Here is a 19,016-nt window from a genome sequence, read left to right on the forward strand (position 1 = left end):
AGCAGAAAGCAAACATGTTTCTGTGTTATCCTTTTGACCTTGTTTCTGTTTGGGACAAGAACAACAGAAAACCAGGAAATTAATCCTTTTCTTCTTGCTCATTCATCCATGAAAGGATTAATAAAGGTGCCATAAGCAGTTTATCATAGCACTAGAAATACTTCAATTTTAAGAACATAGTCCAAATCAAATTGTTGGTGTCATTGGGAATATATTTAGAATGTTGTCACTGGGAAGCATTTTGAAATCATAGGATTTGCTGAGGCGCCATTTTCTTTCTTTTCTTTCTAACAATGTAGATTATGTGAAGTCCCTGCGGAGACCTGTGGCTTCCAGGTATGCAGATGGCCTGTTTCCGAGGTTCTGTAGAGTGGAGGATGGCAAAGTATTCAACGTAAGTGTCAGTTCCCTCCATGCACAACTCCCTCGGCACATTGCAGAGGGTTGGAAGTGATCTCTGGGGAGAAACTCATGCTGTTTTGCACGATGGAAGGTTTTCTCTGTCAGGGCATCAGGGACAAGTCCCAGCCTAGAGCTGGGAGGAAAGCTTAACCTGTAAGAGAGCTGCTTTGGTGGGCTCTTGGGGACAGAAAGTGACTTGTCTCTCGGCAGAGTCCTTTATTCCACCAGTAGAGCCCTGATTCTCCTGCCCCATGCACACCCTGATCCAGTGCAGGAGCTCAGTTATCCAAGACACATAACCCAGTACATTGCTTTGTGGTATCTGTTCACGTCTCTGGACAGTCAGGTACCACTTGGACTGCTAAACTGAGTATTTGTAAATGTTTCATTACTTTTTTTTTGTCTTCTAATTGATGTTAGGAAATCTGGGGACCCCTCCCTGTGGATATTTGTTTGTTTCTTTGGGCACATCTGGAAGTGCTCAGAGCTTATTCCTGACTCTATCTCAGAGATCACTCCTGGTGGAGTTTGGGGACCATAAGGGGTTCTGGGAATTGAATCCAGGCTGGCAGTGTGCAAGGCAAGTGCACTTCCTGCTGTACTATTGCTTCACCCTCCTTCCTGTGATTTTTGGCAAACCAGGCCATCAGTTCCATGCGAGGGCTTTAGGTTGTGCTGCTGGAGAATCACATGGGCCACTCTAGCTAGGCTCAGGGTCTCCAGGGATGTACTCAAGAGTGACTCAATTATCCATCAGGTAGGAGATCCCTGTATACCTTAACGCCTGTACTCTCTACTTCAGCTCCTTGTATTACTTTTTCTTCTGAGCCAGGTTCCAAGGGATAATATTCATGCACTCTTGAGTTGACGTGTTCAGTAAGTCTGAACCATGTTCACATCACAGCACTGTGGAAAATGTGTCTTCATCATCTAGTTCACCTCATAGGCCCTGTGTGACACATTCTGAGGTTGTTTTCTGTGTTGTGGTCGAGAATTTCAATGAGGACTGTGAATGCTGGGGAAGGGTCCAGGAATTCTGCCTTCAGGGGCTGTTGAAAGTGATGCTGGAGCTTGAGGATAAATTCAAAAGAAATAGGTGGATGGGCAGAACAAGTTTAAGGCAGAGGACAAGTACAAGCTAAGACATGGACTGGTGAAATTACCTGTTGTATTCAGGAAAACATATTTTTTCCCTAGAAATTCAACATTTTGAGGATATTTTAAAGGTTGTTTTTAAAAAAGTAAATCATTAAAAAATTTCTGATTCTTACAAAAGTAGGATCCATTTTCCCTTGTTTCTTTTTATATCTCTTCTCTTTCACACTCTAATAGATCTTGCTTTATCTATAGGATGATAGTTTTCTTTTGTTTACAAGAAGTTACCCACAAGTTTATGTTACCTTTCAGCAGCAGCCCCTCGAACTGGTGTTAATAATCGGTGATCAAATGATTTGGGTACAGGGGCTCTTGCCCTTAAAGGAGACAGATAGGAATAGGTTATGAGCAAGAGCTGAAATTGGTGGAGAGACATCCTTGAATGCCGACACATGTGCTAGCATGCTTGGAAGCATTTCCAGAGCTATTTTTGGCATGTTGGATTTAGGACAACTTTTTAGTGAGAAATCCCCCTCCACTCCCATTTGCTTTTGCTGATCTCTCTTTTCATCTATGAATTCTTTAAAAAGTACCACTTAGCACTTTTTTTTTTGGTCAAGATAATCCTATAGCTATAAAGATAAAGGATGTTCTGATGTTCTATAGGATGGCAGAGACAGGGTTAAGTTCTGCCTTCCACAGAGCCTATCCCCATCCAACCCCCAGTGCCCCATATCACCCACTGAGTGCTTCCAGGAATGTAATCCCTCAGTATAAAGCCAGAAGTACTACTGAATGTGGCCCCCAAACAAAATCACCATAAAAACACTCAACACATTCTGTTTACCTTTTTTCCTCCCTTGTGCTCTACTTTTTTTTTTTTTTTTGGTCATACCCCGCGATGCACAAGGGTTACTCCTGGCTCATGCACTCAGGAATTACTCCTGGCCATACTCGAGGGACCATATGGGATGCTGGCAATTGAACCCGGGTCGACTGCGTACAAGACAAACGCCCTACCCGCTGTGCTATCACTCTAGCCCCCTGTGCTCCACTTTGAATGGATCCTATCGTCATATTTTCTCCCATGGAGAATCACTTGAAAGGTTGGAGTGCTTCTGCCTGGATGGTGTGGAGTTCGAAGAGGCACCATGAAACCGTTAGTCAGCATAGTGCGTGGTGGCATAGGTTCTGACTCGGTGACCTTGTCCCCAACTGCTCTGTGCTTCCCCTTGTGCTCAGACAGGGGCTCATGGTTTTTTGGGCCTGTTTTAATTTTTTATGCTTACTTTTTATTAAGTTGACAGCAAACTCAGAACTGATCTCGCAGTTTGTGGAAGAACTCACACAAGCTGTGGAGAGCTACAAGCAGCGGATGGCCTGGCTCACCAGCAGAAGCAGGCAGGTTTTTGGCGTCATCTTGGAACAGCGCATCAGCATCGTGCTGGATCTGGGTGGCATGCTGGAGCAGGAGCTTCCTCTGTGCCAGGACGCACTGATAATGGTCCTCCAAGAGCAGGTGGCCCTCATCGACAAGTTCAATCTTATATGGTGAGTTCCCAGGGGAAGAGGCTAGATCAGGGAAATGTTATAAATAATTTTCGTTTTTCTGGAGTCGTCTTTTTCGGGAGAGAGAATGTATTATCCCATTACTTCCTAGAATATATAATTCCAGTAGAAAGTTCACTATGAATATATCACAGAGAACAGTCACCTGCTCTGCATGTAGCATCTTAGTTTTCAAATTAGAAATATTTATCAAAAACTTTTCTTCCATCTTTGGCAAGGTTAAAAGATAAAAACATGAATTATATTGAATGTCTACTGAAGACCTTAGGATCCCTGAACTCAGTTTAGATTTTAGCTTGGATAATGAATGCAAACTCGCCACAAATTCCTTTTCTTCAGACTGAGTTTATAGTTCAAGTGTAAGTTGACACTTTTCTTCAGAACAACCTGTAACTGGCTTTATAGAATTTCTCCTATTTGAGAGTTTTCATAATCAGTTATTTTGGGTTCTGAGATTAAGATAATTTGGATTTTAGTGTTCGTTTTCATGTGAATAGAGCCTGCTTCTCCCTGGTCAGAAACATCTGAGGTAAGGGGACATGCCTACTGATTTTTTCATTTTTAAAATGATTTTCAGCTTGAGGTCAGAGCAATTAGTACAGAGGTGAGGTGATTTGCTTTGCATGCTGCTGGCCCAGGTTTGATCCTGGCCTCTGAGCCCCACCAGAAATGATCTCTGAGCGCAGCCAGGAGTAAAATCTTGAGCACCACCAGTGTGGCCCCCAAATTAAAACCCAAACAAAATGTTCTCAGCTAAATACATGGTATCTTTGGAACTGCTGCCTAACCACATTCTGCCCCAGACATCTCCTTTTGTCATTAGATTTATTATTGAAGGGATATGTGTGATGCATTAGCTTTCTTGGGAGAATATGCTTATGGCAATGGAGTCTCAGCTGGATTCTCCTCCCAGAGAGGAGGTAAGTGTGTGAAAGAGGGTGGACAAATCAGGGTGGTTCATCTAGTCCATGATTTATCCAGTTGTAACAATTATAAATTCATACACTATGATGTCATTTTTCATTTATAAACTTAGAGATGAGTGCATTCAAATGGCTATTCTATGTTTGTTTAGGGGTTCTAGCATGTATCCAGGTCCAGGATTATTAATAAAAAATTCCCTCCATTCAACAACAGTTGGTCAAAGTCATCAGAACTGAATATTTTGGTCCAGATAATTGAGCTCTCATGGGGGTAACCAGAGTGAGAAGGGGTCCTTGGGACACTGGTGGAGGGAAATGGGCTCTCTAGTGGTGGGTACGTGTGGGAATGAAGCATCTGTGAAAAGTATGATCAACTGTATTGTAAAGCCTGGTATCTCAATACGGATCATTTTAAAATTCCCTTATTTGAAAACTTATTCTTAAGGGTGGGAGAGATAACACTGGAGGTAAGGCACTTGCCTTGCGCACTCCTGTGCAATCTCCAGCACTCCATATGGACCCCAGAGCCCCACCAGGGGTGAGTCCTGAGTGTAGAGCCAGGCGTAAGCTCTGCACACCACCACCACATATGGCCTCAATCCCCTCCCAACTGCCCGCACTCCCCCACCCCCCAAAAAAACTTATGTTTAGGGTAGGAGACATGGCTCAACAGACTGAGCACATGCTTTGCATTCAGCAGGCCCAGGTTCTGATCCCCAGTATGATACAATCTCCCAATACTACTGACCCCCAAGCACAGAACTGGGATTAGTCTCTGGAGCAGCCATCACAAACAAAGAACCCAAAACAAAAAAACCAAAAAGCTTCCCCATTGCTTAATTCAGAACAATGCTATTTATTTTATTTTAAAATGTAATTGATAAGAATGTCTATAGCACAGAGGTAGGGCATTCGCCTTACATGTAGCTGACCCGAGTTCGATTCCTCTATCCCTCTCGGAGAGCCCGGCAAGCTACCGAGAGTATCTTGCCTGCATGGCAGAGCCTGGCAAACTACCCATGGCATATTGGATATGCCAAAAACAGTAACAACAAGTCTCAAAATGGAGACATTACTGGTGCCTGCTAGAGAAAATCGATGAGCAACCGGATGACAGTGACAGTGACGGTCTCAGGACAATGAAACTGATGTCATAAAGAGTTCGAAATGAAATTTTAGAGTAATAAAGTTGTTGCTGATCTGCCTGTATTAATGTAGTGAATTTTTATAAATTTATTCTTCATGGCAGTCAAAGTTAAATCAAATATGCCTGTTTATAATAACAATGCTTTTGATATTTTTAAGCACCTGTCACTGTTTCCAGTTGTGAGATCTCTTATTCTCTTGCAGTCCCTGTTTTTTGGAGTCAGTACAGCTTATGGGAGGTAAAGTTGCCTTGGAAACCTGTCTTAGACATCATGCCATTTTCTTGTTACTTTTCTAGGGACAGGGGCTGTGCTGATCTTTCTGTTGGCTTTGATGGTCGCTTAGTAGCTGTGCTCTGGATGCCAAAATGGCTGCCCTTGTGATTCTTTGCAGGGTTTCTCAGAAGCCTGTGAAATTTCAAGAAAATGCCACTCGTGTGACTCAAGAGTCAATAGCTGCAGCCATCAACTGGGTTAAGGAATTAACTTTCAAGCTGCCAGTAAGCTCAACTAGCTGCCTGGACGCCCTGCTGGAAGCTGGCAAAGACAGAACCGTGAGTTTGTTTCGGACCAGGGCCTCTGGAGCCATTCAGCTGCACTCAGTCCCTTCCCAGAAGCACCTGTCCCAGTTCCCATAGAGATTTCTTTATTAGCATTGAAGAACCCCACAATCAGCTTTAATTTTCTCTACTTCTGGATTTAGAAACCATGAAGAAATTGGTAGTCATAGGCAACAGGCCCCTGAGGGCATCTGCATAGCAGCTCTGGTAATCATAGAGATGGACCCACCAAAGTCAGATCTCTAACACCTATCTCCTGAACACTCTCTGTATTTTGGTCACTTTCTTTTGAGGTGCAGAAGTTTCTTAGTTTGATGTAGTCCCATTTGTTTATGTTTGTTTCTACTTGCTTGGTCAGTGGTGTTTCATCCTTAAAGATGCGTTTAGATTCAATATCATGGAGGGTTCTGTCTACATTTTCTTCTATGTACCATATGGATTTGGGCTGGAGCGATAGCACAGTGGGTAGGACATTTGCCTTGCATGCAGCTGACTTGAGTTTGATTCCTCCACCCCTCTCAGAGAGCCCGGCAAGCTACCGAGGTATCTCGTCCACACGGCAGAGCCTGGCAAACTACTGTGGCATATTCGACATGCCAAAAACAGTAACAACAAGTTTCACAATGGGAGACATTACGGGCGTCCGCTCGAGCAAATCGATAAGCAACATGATGACAGTGACAGTGACAGTGACAGTACTATATGGATTCAGGTCTAATATTAAGGTCTAATATTAATATTAATATTAATCCACTCTTTTTTTTTCCTCTTTGGGTCACACCCAGCGATGCACAAGGGGTTACTCCTGGCTCTGCACTCAGGAATTACTCCTGGCGGGGCTCAGGGGACCATATGGGATGCTTAGAATTGAACCCGGTCAGCCACACAAATGCCCTACCCACTGTGCTATCACTCCAGCCCCTTTAATCCACTTTGATCTGACTTTTGTGCCTGGTGTTAGACAGAGGTTAGAGTTCTTTTTTTTTTTTTTTTTTTTTTTTTAGTTTTGCAGGTAGGTGTCCAGTTTTCCCAGCACCACTTGTTGAAGAGGTTTTCTTGTTCCACTCCACATTTCTTGCTTCTCTATCAAAGATTAAGTGATCATATATATATATATTTGAGAGTCAGTGACAGAATGTTCAACTCTATTCCATTGATCTGTGGGTCTGTTTCTATTCCAATGCCATGCTGTTTAAATTACTACTGCTTTGTAGTACAGTTCAAAGTTGGGGAAGGTGATGCCACCCATCTTCTTTTTTCCCATGGATTGTGTCATGGGAGTTTATTGTTCCATATGAATTTCAGGAGTGTTTTGTCTATTTCTTTGAAGAATGTCTTGGGTATCCTTATAGGGACCTCATTAAATCTGTATAGTGCTTTGGGGAGTATTGCCATTTTGATAATGTTAATCCTTCCTATTTATGAGCAGGAGATGTCATCTCCATTTCCTAGTGTTTTCTCTTATTTCTTGAAATAGTGTTTTGTAATTTTCTTTGGAGCGATAGCACAGTGGGTAGGGTGTTTGCCTTGCACGGGGCCGACCCAGGTTCCATTCCTCCGCCCCTCTTGGAGAGCCTGGCAAGCTACTGAGAGTATGTCACCCGCATGGCAGAGCCTCGCAAGCTCCCCATGGCATATTCGATATACCAAAAACAGTAACAATAATCCTCACAATGGAGACGTTACTGGTGCCCGCTCAAGCAAATCGATGAGCAACGGGATGACAGTGACAGTGATACAGTGAATTTGCTTTGTATAGGTTGTTTATCTCTTTTGTTAAGTTGATTTCGAGGTACTTAATTTTCTGAGGCACTATTGTGAATGGAATTGTTTTTTTAAACATCTCCTTCTTCTATTTCATTAATTGTATATAGGAAAGCCATGGACTTTTGGGTGTTGATTTTGTAGCCTGCTACTTTACTATATAAACCTATTATTTCTAGGAGCTTTTTTGCAGAGTCCTTAGGATTTTCTAAGTATAATATTATATTGTCCACAAGTAGTGATAGTTTGACTTCTTCCTGAAGGTTCCGTTTAAAAATATGGCCTTTCAGTATTCTTGCCAGGGTTGGGTTAGATTCCAAGTATGATTTCAACTATGGTTTGTTTGAGCATGTTTTTATCCCTTCTTCCACTCTGACAGTCTTGCTAGTTAGAGATTCTTGGTTGGAAGTTCTTTTCTTTCAATATTTCACATATGCTGTTCCATTCTTATCTTGCATGTCACCCCCTTTTGATCTGACAAACTGGAAAATACTCCCCTTGTTTTTCTCTGTCTTAGTCATGTTGATTTTAGGTCCTTGGAGAGATCAAACATACCTCCTTGCTAAATCTGAGCACTCGATCAATGATACCCACACATAGTCCAGTAAAAGCCTGAATTTTAGACTGCTAATATGTAATTCTGGGGGAATGAAATAGAAAAGCATTGGCTGAAAAAGCAACATTCACTGCTCAAGAAATAATATGCAGAAAACAGTTTACTAGTTTGTTTCTCCCTGATGGAAAGGAATGAGTGACATTCTCACGGGCATTTTGATTCTTGTCATATGGTTCCCTGGGCACTGTCAGAAGTGATCCCTGAGCACAGAGCCAAGAGTAAGCCCTGAGCATAGCTGCATGTGGATCCACAAAAACAAACACTAAAAAGAAATATAATAAAAGCTGGGTGCCTGTGTTCAAAGGCCTAAAAGATATCAGGGTCGGGTATAGGTTAGGGGGATCCTTTGTGAACCCCTGTTGGAGGATCATCATTGCTGGGATATCATGGTGTCACCCCTTAGTCTGGCCTCACCCTTGGGCTCAGCAGGTCTCAACCTTCATGATGTCTTGGTTCATGCCCCAAGTTTGAAGATGAAGTAAAGCCTCAATCCCCTCCTAACTGCCCCCACTCCTGTTCAATAACAGGAGTTTGTGAATAGAGCAGAGAGACACTGATCCCTGAAGAAACAGCTCAAGTGGTCAGGAGCTGTGTCTTCCTCACCAGTCTCCTTACCGGTGGAACTAATTAGGCTGGGTGTTAGAGTGGCAGGCTAACATGATACATCTTCCACTTCTCCCTAGATGCTTGCTTTCTGAGACTGATGTGTAAGTGTAAGTCATCTGGTTTAAGCTCACTTAGGAGGTAAACTGCCTTCTCCCCTTTTTGCGGGTGAAGAGGCAAATTTAGTCACTTGCCCGAGTTGGAAGAAGGCAGAGGAGCACTCTGAAGACGGAACAGGAGTTGTTGCTGAGCTTAGAAGGGGAACTATTCCGTGGCCCCGGGACTCATTTCACCTGTCTCTGAATTAGAGATGGCATATGTATTTCTATGTTCATTGCAGCACTGTTTACAATAGCCAGAATCTGGAAAAAAACAGAGTGCCCCAAAACAGATGACTGGTTAAAGAAACTCTGGTACATCTACACAATGGAATACTATGTAGCTGTCAGAAAACATGAAGTCATGAAATTTGCATATAAATGGATCAACATGGAAAGTATCATGTTGAGTGAAATGAGTCAGAAAGAAAGAGACAGACATAGAAAGATTGCACTCATATGTGGAATATAATGTAACTGAGAAGTACAAGTTGGCAACGATGCAACTTCTGGCAGATATCTCTCTGGACTTAGTTACTAAAATACTAAATTACAGAAACCCAAAACTGAGAGGCCGCTAAGTGTGGTCACCTCATACCTCTTCATCTTCAGCAATGGAAAACAAATTATCTAATGCTTCCTTTTCAGCAGGTCTGACTTTAGGGGAGAGACTCTCCAAACAATAATAGTGAGTTTTGTTGAAATATTGTATGCAATCAAAGTGAAAGTAAAGTGAAATTTATTAGTTACACAGGCGGGGGGGGCTAAGGGTGGGGGTGCTAGGGGCGTGGGGGGTTAAGGGTGTGGGGGGGCGGGGTGGAGCTATACTGGGATTCTTGGTGGTGGAATATGAGCACTGGTGAAGGGATGGGTATTCGAGCATTGTATAACTGAGACTTAAACCTGAAAACTTTGTAACTTTCCACATGGTGACTCAATAAAAAATTAAAAAATAATAATAAAATAAATGGGGCATCCAGGGATTGTCTCCTCCCTTGTGAGGGAGTATGTGTTTGTGGGGTATGTGTATGTGTATTTGTGGGTGTTTGTGTCATGTGTGATGTATGTACATGTACTCAAATGTATGGTATATTTGTGTATTTATGTGTGGTGTGTGTCTGTGTTGTGTGTGTTATGTGTGTATTGTGTGTGTACGTGAGTGTACATGTATGTGTGGTGAGTATGGTGTGTCATGTATGTGGATGTGGTATATGCAGTATTATACATGTATATGTGTATAGTGTGTATGGTATGTATGTATGTAGTATGTGCATGTGGTGTGTGTGTGTGTGTGTGGTGTATGTCTGCTGACAGGGTAACTATTCATTGCTCCATTCTCCCACTGGCTCACAGGGAGAGACTGCGTACTGGGTGGCCCTGTAATGTCAGGCAGCCTCACTTCCCAGGGGCATGTTGCCTGTGAGATGAGACCAGAGAGTGAATCCCCCTCCCCGCCCTCTCTCTGTGGCTGTGGGTGGCTGCATCTGCATTGCAGAATCTGGCACTGTCCTGGGAACAGCCTACTAGGGCTGTGCCCACTTTTCCTTCTTTTCTTGAGGTGAATTGAGCCACAGCTGAGTGTGTGATGGCTTTGGACTATCCCAGCTGTTCCTTGCCTGCCTGCCATGGCCTTCCTGTGCACTACCTGTATCTGAAGTCACTCCTTGGAATAAGGCTTTGTGATCTCACTTTCAGACCTTGGCCCCAGTGTCTGCAGTAAACATTAAGCAGTGCTGCAGCTTGGTTCTTCAAGAAAGAGCAAAGTGTGTTTGTCCAAAGTGTATTTCCCTGAGAGGAAAGCGAGGGCTTGCTGGGAGTTAAACTGTTGGTATCACTCCTTTGCAGGTTGAAGCCATTTACTACTTTGTGGTAGGGGATGTTCCCGAGGAATCCAAGAATGTTCTTCAGAGCACTTTGGAGATTCCAGGCCCTCTCTACACTGTGTCCTTCAATGCCCGGGGGGAAGACACCATTGCGTTCTTAAAGGAGCTGAGTGCCAGGACTCAAAGCAGGTAGGCAGCCTGTGTGCTTGAGTGACAGCCAGTGGCTCTCTGCTTCCACAAGATCTGTGTGTGTCTTAGACTCTGATCGCCATCCTTCTAGTAGGCCACAGCCTTAATGCACCTTTGCTTCTCAGACCTTTGCCAGTCCTCCTCCTCCTCTGGAATTCTGATACTTTCATGACTTGGCACTTGTTGACCCTAAAGGTAGGGTTTCTCCTATGTTTATTGATTCCAGAGCCCCGCCAAATCCTTCCACATACAGAGCAGCTGAGCCAGGGCCCACTCTCCATGGCAGGGCCAGGGGCAGCACTTAGGGCTTACTCCTGGCTCTGCAATCAGGGGTCAGTCCTAGGGGACCTCAGGGAACCCTGTGTGGTGCTGGGGCCCAAAGCAGGCCTGGCTGTGAGCAAGTTTGCTGTCTTTGCACTGTGCTCTGGCTTCAGTCCTTAGCACCTCACTCAGTGTGATTCTCACACTCAGACCCAGTTTTCTCCTGCTCTAATCACCCAGGCCAGGTACCAGCCCCTCAGCATCTACTGAAATCACTCAGTAGCACTCCCAAGCCTTTATGCTTCCTGCAGGAGCAGCAGTGAAGAGTCTTGTCCCTATTTCCTCTTAGTACTGTGACCTCCTGGCCTCCTAGCCACTTCCCCATGTGGTTCTGTGTTGTGGCATGCCTCTACCTCTGCCACAGCAGAATGCCACACACTGGGTCGCTTAGACAACAAAAATTTACTTCTGACTGTTCTGGAGGCTAGAAGCCCAAGGTCAAGGCACCCACTGATTCCACTATTGGGGGACTCTCTCTCTTTTTAATTTTTTTTGAATTTGGATATATTTAATTAGAGTGAAATTCTTTCAAGGACTTTAGATCCTTTGAGTAAAGATCTAATAAAATAGTGTTTGAATATTTTAAGTACAATAACTATCCCATTCATTTAAGCTCTTTGGGGGAATCCCTTTATGGCTTCTAGATGTCTGTCTTCTTTACATGGTGGGAAAAGAGAGCAGGGGGAGGGAGGGGAAGAAGGGAGTGGGGGAGAGATAGGTTTGAAGTGGAAGAGAGATGAGGTGAGGAGGGGAGAGAAGAGAAAGGGAGTGGAGGGAAGGGCAGAGGAGAGAAGTGAGCTTGCAAGCTCTCTGGCCTCTCTGTTTCTAAGGACACTAATCCTGAAGCAACAGCCTCATCCTCATGACCTCTTTTGACCTAATTATTCCTTACAAACACTAAACCCCAATGCAGTCCATTTGGGGGGGTTAAACCTTTACATATGAATTTGGGGCTGGGGATACACTTTAATCTATACAGGAACTGCCAGTAACAAACCATCTTTTCAATGACAATTATCTCCTGTCATATTTGAGTAGAAGTAGATTCCTTATTTAAAATCAGATTTCTATTGCACTCTCTCCCTGCTTTTTCAGTTCCTGCTCCCCTGTGGAAATAGACCAAGCAACTCCATTCCTAAGCCTCTGTTGGAAGTAGGTTCAGGGCCTACTCTGGAGCATTTGCTCTTAAATTTAGTTGCTTATAATGTTTGCCTGAGAGCTTGTTAATAATTCAAAGACCTGCATTTACATTGTAGTCTTATTTCACATAATAGAGGAATCTTGGAGAAATACAGTTAGCACCTCACTGTGCTTAAGAACTTTCTAGTTTAATTAAAATGCAAATGGGGGGGTGCAGGAGTGGGTAGCTGAGTTTCAGTCTCAGGATTACATGACCCCTGAGCACGAAGCATTGCTGAGTACAGTCCTAGGGGCCTCTGAGTCTCTGGGGGGAAGGCACAAGCACCTCTGCCCAAGCCCATCAGATCAGACTCTTTGACCTGTCACCCAGAACAAGAGTTAATGTCCTTGCCAAGACAACTGGTGATTGGAAGGGTGCCCAAGGACAGAGGATAGACAGGCCCAGAGAGAGGTGCCACCTTCTGTCCTTTTCAAAACCTCAGGGAACCACCAAGAGGCAGAAAGAATCAGAACAGGAAGCACCGAGAACTACCACTTTTGACGAGATCATCAATATTGATGAGAGACGAGGCACAGCTTCAGCTCTGGAACTCTCCGCTGGCAGCAATGTGAAGTCTTGTCTCCCTCGGGACCTCGCTGTTGGTGGCAGCCGTGGGGTTAGAAACTGCAACAGAAAATACTCCCCTGAAGTGTTTGCTGGAAAAAAAAAAAGAAAAAGGAGGAAATCATAGGATCTGTGATTCTGTGGCCCAGGCTAGGGCCCCAGACCTCTCCAACATCTGTTGTCCATCTGTCTGTCCCAGCTGGGGCTTTAGGATTCTTTCTGTGTCGAGCAGCCACAAGCAGAGACAGAAGAGCTGGAGGAGCATTTCTCAGGAATCTCTGCGGTAGATCTGAAAGAAAAGTCTTGCTTTTGCTGACTTTGCATTTTAGATGATTGCTTTCAGGGTGCGCTTAACCCTTCATCTCCCCTCTCCCGCTACTCGCTTGACACCAGCACCCCCAAATTTCTAATGCCTATGAATCCCTTGGGGTTCACTAAAGTGTGTATTTTGCCAGTTTGTTGCCACTGCTTCTGGGGCCCCACTTTGAGGAGTTATATCCTTGACTCTTACCCACAAGAAAAGTCATTTCATGAGACCTTGGCAGAGGTGTTTGTGTTTGCTGCAGTAGGGTTAAAGTAAGTCCGCCAGTAGTCAACAGGTGAGCCTGAGGTCTCCAGTGGTCACCCACTTTCACTGCTGAGCCACAGAGTTGTGGACACTGTTGCCCACATTAGATTCATAGCTTGGCAGGCTGTACTGACGAGTACAGGTAGCATTCCATAATACACAGGGTTCCCTGGGAATAAAAGAATGAAATGTAGAGGCCAGTGTGTCATTAACCCAGGGTCAATACATAGCATTTTGGCTGAGATAATTAGCCTATACTTGGGAGATGATGTTAGACCACTCTTGTCTCTGCTCAGGACTTACTCATGGCTCTGTATACAGGGATCACTCCTGGCAGGGCTTGGAGAAATTTACGTGTGTCAGGGACTGAGTCTGGGTTGGCCACTTGCAAAGCAAGTGTCCTGCCTGCTGTACTATGTCTCCAGTCTCATCCTCATAATGAAGAGAAGACTCTCAGTAGTTCAAGTTGCAATGCATGCCCAGTGCTGGGGAGATAGTATAGGGCTTAAGGCATGTGCTTTGCATGAGGCCATCCTTGGTTTGATCCCTGGCACCTCTTGATCCTCCCATGGTGCTCACTTCCCACTGGGGGAAAACAAAAAGAGTTATAATGCATTCTCGGTTCTCTGCTCTTCTCCCTCCCTACCTTTTTGTTTGGGGAATCAATGACAAGACTCAGAGAAAAGCAGTGAGTCTGGCTGAATGCCATTCAAGCATTACAGAAGAGCAAATCTATATTCTTGGGTGTGTGAATAGATACCACTCACTAGCCTAAATATGGCCTGTCTCTTCCTGTTTCAGATTCCATGCATTTGCAGAGAGAACGCAGTGTGTGGAATTTCCTGATTTCTTCATAAAGGATGGTGACCATGTAAGGACTTGGAATGAGAGGAAACTGAAAGGAAAGCTCCCTCCAGGTACTCAGGAGGGAAAAGCAAGGGTGTGGATTATATTGTAATAATCTCAGATCATTAAGGAGAACTTTAGGAGGAACAGCGCTAGGTGGACTATCATATATTTTGCATTATTTTTGTGATACAAAGATGTAAATGGTGAATATGTCAGCCTAGCAACCATTTTCATCCCCAGGAAAGTGACCTAAATGATATGTTTACTTACTGAGGAACCTTCTGGAGATGTGGCCCCAGGCATGCATGAACTGAGCCTAGTTCTTGGCAAGGATTGCTGCTCTCCTTCTGGGGCTAAGCCACCCCACCCCACAGCGTGTGGGGATTGAGCTGCTTCCTGTGCTAGCCATGGCCACAGTGGAGCCTGTCAGAGCTGAAAACTTCCCTATACAGGGAAGTGATGGCAGGGATGTGAAGGCAGTTGAATAGGTACAGAGAAGGAGACCACAGAATGAGAATGAGAAACAGAGCTGGAATTTGGGCAAATCGATCTGGAAGATTACTCTGAAAGCCAAGAGATGGAAATCTTTGGGGATGGGGAGGGGAGGGAGGCTGCTAAAATTGCAAAGTGCCAAAGACTGAGCGAAGAGGCCAGGAAACTCCTGTTTGATGGTGAGATGGGTGTGGTGTGTGGGGCACTTGGGAGTTGTTAGAATTCTAGCAAGAATTCTCCTGCTCATTTCCGGTCATGGAAAGAGAGAGATTCTGGCTTTAGTATGAGGCAGGGATATCTCTTGGGGGATAGGGGAGATGATGCGATGTACTTGATCTCTGTCTGAACGTTTCCTCTGTTTATGTGACGATGCTGCAAAGGCTCCCAGGAGAGAGATAATGGGATGGGCAGGAGGCGGTTGTGTCACCAGTCTAGGAGGTCAGGCTGGAGACAATAGTAGAAGGCAAAGTAAGAAAGACTTGTCTCAGCAAACTCTTCAAATGTAGGAAAGAGCTCCTTTATGAACTAGTAATACTACTTCTTAGAATCTATCCCCCCAAACACAAAACCATTAATTACAAAGGACATTTGCACACCCATGTTCATCGTAGCACTTAGTACAATAGCCAAGTTATGGAAACAACCCAAACCCACTCATGGTGAATGAATCAAGATGTTGTGCAAATATACAGAAGAGAATACTATGCAGTGTAAGAAAAGACAAAATAATGCAGTTTGCTGGGACATTGATGGAACTAGAAGTATCATGCTGAGTGAAGTGAATCAGAAGGAATGGAATAAATACAGAATCATTTCTCTCATATGTGGGACTTAAAGATACATGGCAAGGGAGCAACAAAGGGCCAGAGGCAACAGAACTGAGTATGTGGGGGATGGAGAATTGCTGAGAGGAAGAGGCCTTTTGGACTTTGGTGGAGGGAAAAGGGTACCCTGGTGATGTATTGTTCATTGATATATTTTCAATGAGCCACAATTGACAATATTGTAAATTACAGTACCTCAGTAAAGATTAAGAAAAAAAGAAAACCTTTTCCTGACTCACCTTGTGGATTCAGATTCTCAGTGACCAAAAGTAGAGCAGTGTGTAGAACCCATGGCAGCTGAATGTCTCCAGGGAATCTCAGGAAAATGTCAACCGATAGGCAAAGATTGATGTGAATCTAAGAAAATAATTCCACTCATAGGCCATGCTCGCTGAAAGTAATTTACAACACTAAGCCTAGTGGGCAGGGATTCAATCCTGCACAGAATGCAAGATGTCACCATCTTCCCTGAAGTGCCAGTTACTGTAAGTGGGGTTCAATCCTGGCAGATGTATTCCTTGGCAACGCAGTTATAAAGAGAAACATATTTGACTGCAATTGCCTACATTTTCAGCAACTACCATCTTCTCAATTCTGTGACTCATACAAATTAAATTATAGATTAAAAAAAACATTTTTTCTTAGACTGAAATGCTCATAGCACACCCTGCCAATCTGATGCCACTTTGGAGATCATACGTTCAGAATTTGGGGAGAGTTCTCTAGACCTGAAAATGTCATCTTGTCTCCTCTTACCATCTCAGTATCCCAGACACGTCAACGTCCCACGCCCACCCCTCCTACTCAGAAACTGCTCAGAAATCCTGCTCAGAAATCCCAAATGTGGTTTGGGAAACACATTTCCAGCCCTACCTGCGTCTTTGAGGCAATCCTCCCATATCCTCTCCATCAGTTGCTCCTTTCTACTCTCTAGCTTTTATTTCAAATACTTCTCAGTATCAGTTTCCTCAGGCCCCTCTCTAGTTTGGAAAGGCAGGATGCCTCTAGAGCTTTTGCTTCCCATTGTGAAGAAAGAGAAATTATAGGTGAGGAACTTGGAAAACCATGGATCAGAGAATGCACCTGGCAACACAAAGAAATTTCCTGCGGCGTTGATTTTTTCTTTTAATTTTGGATTATTGTCTTACAAAGGTTAAAATTGTCTAACATAGTTGTTTTACCCCATGCATGAAATCAGCGCGCGCACACACACACACACACACACACACACACACACACACACACACACACACACACACCACCACCACCACCACCACCCCTGTAAAAAACTAAGGCACGCTGAGGGGCGCGTGCACTCCCGGGTTCTCTGGGCAGCTCTGTCTCACCACCCACATTCGGTGCTCTGGAACCGCAGAGACTGGATCAGGACGGCCGTTGCCCAAGGACAGGCGAAGGAATAACGAGGACCAAGCTGGTTGCTGATTAGTTACCGTTTATTCAATCTTCCATCTTTCTCATCTCCCACACTCCCAGCTCCGTCCTCTCTGTGCATCAACTCCAGCCTCTCTGGCTTCTCTCTCTCTTCCTACTTGTCTCTCCTACCTTGCCCTCTAGGCTACACCTAGCCAGGTAGCAAAATCAACATAAGAAAACCCTTTCTGAGGGCAGGGCATTCCAAAGCCCTTCCTGACTCTTAAGGTTTTTTTCCTTTCCTTAGTCCAAACACTTATTAACATCTTAATGCTAGTTATTTTTGTATGGACATAGCAAGAGACACATTGAGGCTTGCAAGCCAGCTCTCCTGGCAACATCTTGCCACAGACTCAGACCACAGCACTCAGGCCAGATTAATCATTCCTCACCTTAGCAGGGTCTGAATCTAGTTATCACTGTTTGGATCACGACAGCATTTGTCCATGATCAAGCTCTTAACTTATAGTTAAGCATTAGGCACTTTGGCCAGGCCTATCTCGATGCCAGGGTAGCACACAACTCACCTGGGTCCGTCTCGTCCCTTGTCGGGACCCTGCTTTTGGGGTGCTAGGAAGTAAGGGCAGCTGAGGCTTAGGTTGAGAGAACAGATGCCCAGGAGGAAAATATCATGTAGAGTCAAATGACTCCCAGGTTATAAAAGCATAGCATTTGCTAAGTCTTCCTGTGTCCATACAAAAAGGACATTGCTCTGAATAAACTATGCAAAGGACTCAAGGAGAAGAGAAAAACAATATTTGCAAGTCAACAGAACACTAAGAAAAAAGTTACAAATAAACACAGAATGGGAGCACTGTAACGGGAGTAACCCAATAAACCTAAACTGGACCTGAAGCTATGTTATCCTACACACCCCCACCCCCTAATCAAAACAAATAAGAGTTTTAGAAGCTGTAGTAAAAATATATAACAAATGCAATGGCAGGTACATTCACATCCTTGTATAACAAATCTCTAGAACTCCTTCCACCTTGCAAAACCAGAACTCTATCCCAATTAAGGGAAAATCTCCATTCTGTCCCCACTCTGGCACCCCATTCTATTTCCTATTTCTGAATCTCACTACCTCCGTACCTCCTGTAAGTAGAATTCTACTGTATTTGTCTTTTATGACTGGTTGGTTTCACTTAGCATAATGTCCTAAGAGCCATTGATTTTGTAGCACATGCCAGATTTTCCTTTCTTCTCTGGGGTGAATAAAAAGGATCTGTATGAATAAAATATATATCATGTTTTGATTTGGCATCGACTTATTGATCAGTGACATTGAGTATCTTTTTCATGTGTTTATTCTAATATATACATACTATTATAATGTAATATTTTAAAAGTCCAACTTTAATGCAAGAAAATCCAGGATGGTCAAAATGTCACCATGCCAGTAGTGCTGTCGGTCATATTGGAGCATGAGGTAAAAGGGAAAGCGGATCTCTATGTGCTTCCATTTACTATTTCTAATGCAGAATCTGTGCCTTGCTTATTAAGTGGTTGGAAAATATGAAAATTGAAACCTGTATGTGTATTATATTAATATGCTATTGAAATTGCATATTTAAGTATAAATATTTTGGGAGTATATTAATAGCTCTCACCAAAGTTTTTAGTCATCATATTTTCAAATTTACCCTCTCATTTGTTATAACATAACTCTCAACTAATATGAGATAGGAGGAGTAGGTTTCAAAGATACCTTCTTGTGTACAGCACTAGAGATCAAACCCATGGCCACAAATTCAGTGTCTTACCACTGAGCCACTGAAAATGCCTTTTAATGGATGAATTTGCTTTTCTTTAAATCAGGAAAGATTATAATAAATTGTCTTTGGCAATAAATAAAATATTAAAACTTAAAATAATGATAGTTTAATATACTGCCTGTCATTTTTGACAATTATTGTTCTGGGGGGAGGAGACATTAAAAATACTTATCTATTTATATTCTAGGGTAGGTTGCTAGGTGTGTAGTTCAGCAGTGTAGT

The 19,016-nt window shown here is 43.6% G+C and overlaps 1 protein-coding gene across 1 annotated transcript in view; it reads left to right on the top strand.

The window, feature by feature from the left end:
* The window catches only part of VWA3B (von Willebrand factor A domain containing 3B), a 198,031-nt gene that overhangs the window by 15,905 nt on the left and 163,110 nt on the right, over nucleotides 1-19,016 (top strand). Inside the window, 5 exon segments of the mRNA XM_055121327.1 lie at nucleotides 300-394; nucleotides 2,798-3,048; nucleotides 5,529-5,688; nucleotides 10,621-10,787; nucleotides 14,222-14,337. Of these exon segments, the coding sequence (XP_054977302.1) occupies nucleotides 300-394; nucleotides 2,798-3,048; nucleotides 5,529-5,688; nucleotides 10,621-10,787; nucleotides 14,222-14,337 (789 nt within the window).

The sequence above is a fragment of the Sorex araneus genome, chromosome X, assembly GCF_027595985.1.
Source record: "Sorex araneus isolate mSorAra2 chromosome X, mSorAra2.pri, whole genome shotgun sequence".
In the NCBI taxonomy this organism is placed as follows: Eukaryota; Metazoa; Chordata; class Mammalia; order Eulipotyphla; family Soricidae; genus Sorex; species Sorex araneus.